At 42.0% G+C, this 2869-nt stretch overlaps 1 protein-coding gene across 1 annotated transcript; it reads left to right on the top strand.

Moving 5' to 3' along the window:
* Nucleotides 1-559: 559 nt before the first annotated feature.
* BJ212DRAFT_1307605 (uncharacterized protein) lies at nucleotides 560-1643 on the top strand (the record flags this gene model as incomplete). The annotated part of the gene is made up of 5 exons (XM_041333854.1): nucleotides 560-756; nucleotides 948-1050; nucleotides 1346-1363; nucleotides 1417-1478; nucleotides 1616-1643. The coding sequence occupies 5 exons, from the start codon at nucleotides 560-562 to the stop codon at nucleotides 1641-1643; spliced, it is 408 nt and encodes a 135-aa protein (XP_041184802.1).
* Between the last annotated feature and the right edge of the window lie 1226 nt (nucleotides 1644-2869).

Genomic DNA, 2869 nt, shown 5'->3' with positions numbered 1-2869 from the left:
AGTTTCTAGTCTGGACTCATCTGGATTAGTCTTACAATACTTATCCCTCATCTGGAAGTCATCCAGATCCACTATGCTACCCATCTGACCCTCCAGATGTGTTAGTCTTGCCTTCCTGAAATAAGAGGCAATACTTGAGTAAGGGGCACAGTGCATGAGCTGAGGCTGAAGCCCTTAGGATCTGTTAACCCTTGAGTACAACCTTAACAGTCAGTCAAGTCAGTCTGGATAACTCTGAGTGAATGATCATGTAAGATTGAGATCGCCAATTTAATGACTGTCACAGAAGAGTCATGTGCATGTGCTGCACAGCAATTTCCTACAGGGTAGGATTCCAATCTCCAAGACAAAAGTACAGCATTTCTGTAAGATGTTGTCCCAGGACAACATTTTGATTGGGTTATTGTGACTCAATATCACTCGACCATCTCAAGCAAGCAAGTGTTGTGCTTTGCCTGAAACTCAAGGTAACTTGGCATTATCTTATTTTCTTAATCGCACCAATATTGATAGAATTTCCATCTTGTGCACTTCCAGCACTTCTGGGACTGGAGTGACAATGTGTTCTCAAAGCACATATGACAACATCACTGATTTCAAATGGTACCTCTCAGTCCTCATTGACCTCACATATGTATTGAACATTGACATGGTGAAGGTATTGTCAGATGATACATTCTTGCTGCATGCATATGAGCAGGTTATTTGTTCTGAGGTGCTATGTGCAGCCACTTGGATATATGAAGGGCACTGCAGGTGTGTCATATGAATTCACTCCCTCCCAATATGCTGAATGATCATGACATAGCAAACTTTCTACACTGGATGAACTTATTCCCTACATGCTCCAGCCAGAGATTGCATCTCTGAGGCATAATACAACCACCATATGTATACACTTGGCTATGAAACTCTTCAGATACTGGGCTGCTGAAGTGACAAAGCAGTGGATGGGAGAGCTTCCTCGAAGACCTCAAGAGAGTCATCAATGTCATGATTGAACAGATAGAACAATCTGGATCAAGCACCAAGATCGAGGTCCAAGATTGTGTGAGTGACAATGATCTCAGCTATCAGGAACCCACAAATTAGTCAATTCATCTTTATAGGCTGTGAACATTCTCCAATTGCTTGCGACGTAGTGGTGTACAAACCAAACCAAATGGATTCTTGCACCTGAGCACAGCTGCCTTCAACTCTATATCATAACTGAGTTGTCCAAAGAGTTTATCTCATCTAACCACTGTTCTCATTGCGTGAACTTAATCCTGTTGCAACCATTGCAAAAGTGAGTGTGTTGACTTGGACATGTGGATTGTGCTGTCAATGTAAGACTGCATCGCAGGAGAGGGTGATGATGGAGGTGAGCACTGTCCACTACATCCTATTGTATGTACTGACCAACTTGTTCCATAGCTGGATTTGTACAAGGTCAAGACAACGACCACAATGACTAGAGGACACATGGCGGGATGTCAGTGAGGCACAGCAAGCAGCGATACCCTACACCCTCACCAAATGATAGTGATACCTATAGACAATCTCATTTGTTTGCATTAGATGTATATTGATGTGTTTTTAGATTGATGATTCATATGTAAATGTGTATTGATAGGTCTAAACACAGTGAGAATGACATCTAAACAATCTAAATTTCCTCTTGACCTCTTTCTTTTTCCATCTTGAAAAGTCTCATCTGGCTAAACATGTCGAAAGTCATCAATAAATGTCATATGGCTTATATTTTTGTTCCATGTCTACATATATTCTACCTCCTTGTCAATTTTCACTGGGTTTGAAGAGGGCATCAGTACCATCAGTACCCAGCACTGGTGCAAGCACATTCCAAAAAGACCCCAAATACCCCCAATTCCCATCAAGTCATGTTTTTGAAATCATGATTGTAATTGATGGGCAAATGTGATTCATAAAAACATGATAAAGACATACTCATCAGCATGCCTATTCTTCCAGGTCAACAGCCTTGTCAGTGTAAAGTTCCAAGCTATCTTCAAGATGATGGTAAGTCTCTGTGGGAATTGCACCAGTGCCTAGCTACTAATAAAGGCAAAGTCCAAGACAGAAGGTACTAGTTCTGTTGGGGAAGTGCTACCCCCCAACTGCTCTGTCATAGCAGCCAGATGGAACCAACATGTACATCATTCTGCTAAGGTTTGTGGTAATTTATTTAATGATAAGACTAAGCAACAATTATCATCAGCTTGGCCAGATCCCAGGTGTCAACCCTTCCACAATGCAAGGATTGGATCATGAAGATAAGGTGATGCAAAAAGCTCTTGACTTTAAGCTTCCTGAGATGGGCTTGAAGGGCTGCATCATCAGGGATGAGGACTTTGATGTGGATGACTAACCTTTGCCTTAACCCATCAGAATTGGATTACATGGACTGGAAGCATGTTATATGATCATATAAGACCACAATAAATAGGATTGGGTCAGATGGCAAGGTATATATGTGAAAAAAGAAGGGTGCTAGTCCTCTCTGCATATGTGTGATAGAGAGGAGAGCCTTTTCTTCCTTGTTACTGACCTGAGATGAGCTGTCTTGAGAATGTTTCTCACAGTGTGTGAAGAGACAGGGAATGTGATGGTGGAATTGATGTAATAGGTGACCTGGACAGCATTATCAGCCTTTCCTGTAGTGATATGTTGAATAATAGCCCTCCTATCAGTAGAGGTGAGCTTGGATGGACACCCTTCACAGAAGTTTTCCTTGTCTGTGTGACTTTCTTTGATGAACTTGGCCACAGTGGACTTGGATACTCCAGTTCTAGAGGAAATTTGACAAGCAGAGAGGCCAGAATAGGAAAGACAGAGGATATTATCCCTTTGAGCAGGGAGGGTGGCT

This window comes from Suillus subaureus (genome assembly GCF_016647635.1).
Source record: "Suillus subaureus strain MN1 chromosome Unknown BJ212scaffold_603, whole genome shotgun sequence".
NCBI lineage: Eukaryota > Fungi > Basidiomycota > Agaricomycetes > Boletales > Suillaceae > Suillus > Suillus subaureus.
The sequence above is the reverse complement of the archived record's forward strand: the minus strand, read 5'-3'. Positions and strand labels throughout refer to the sequence as shown.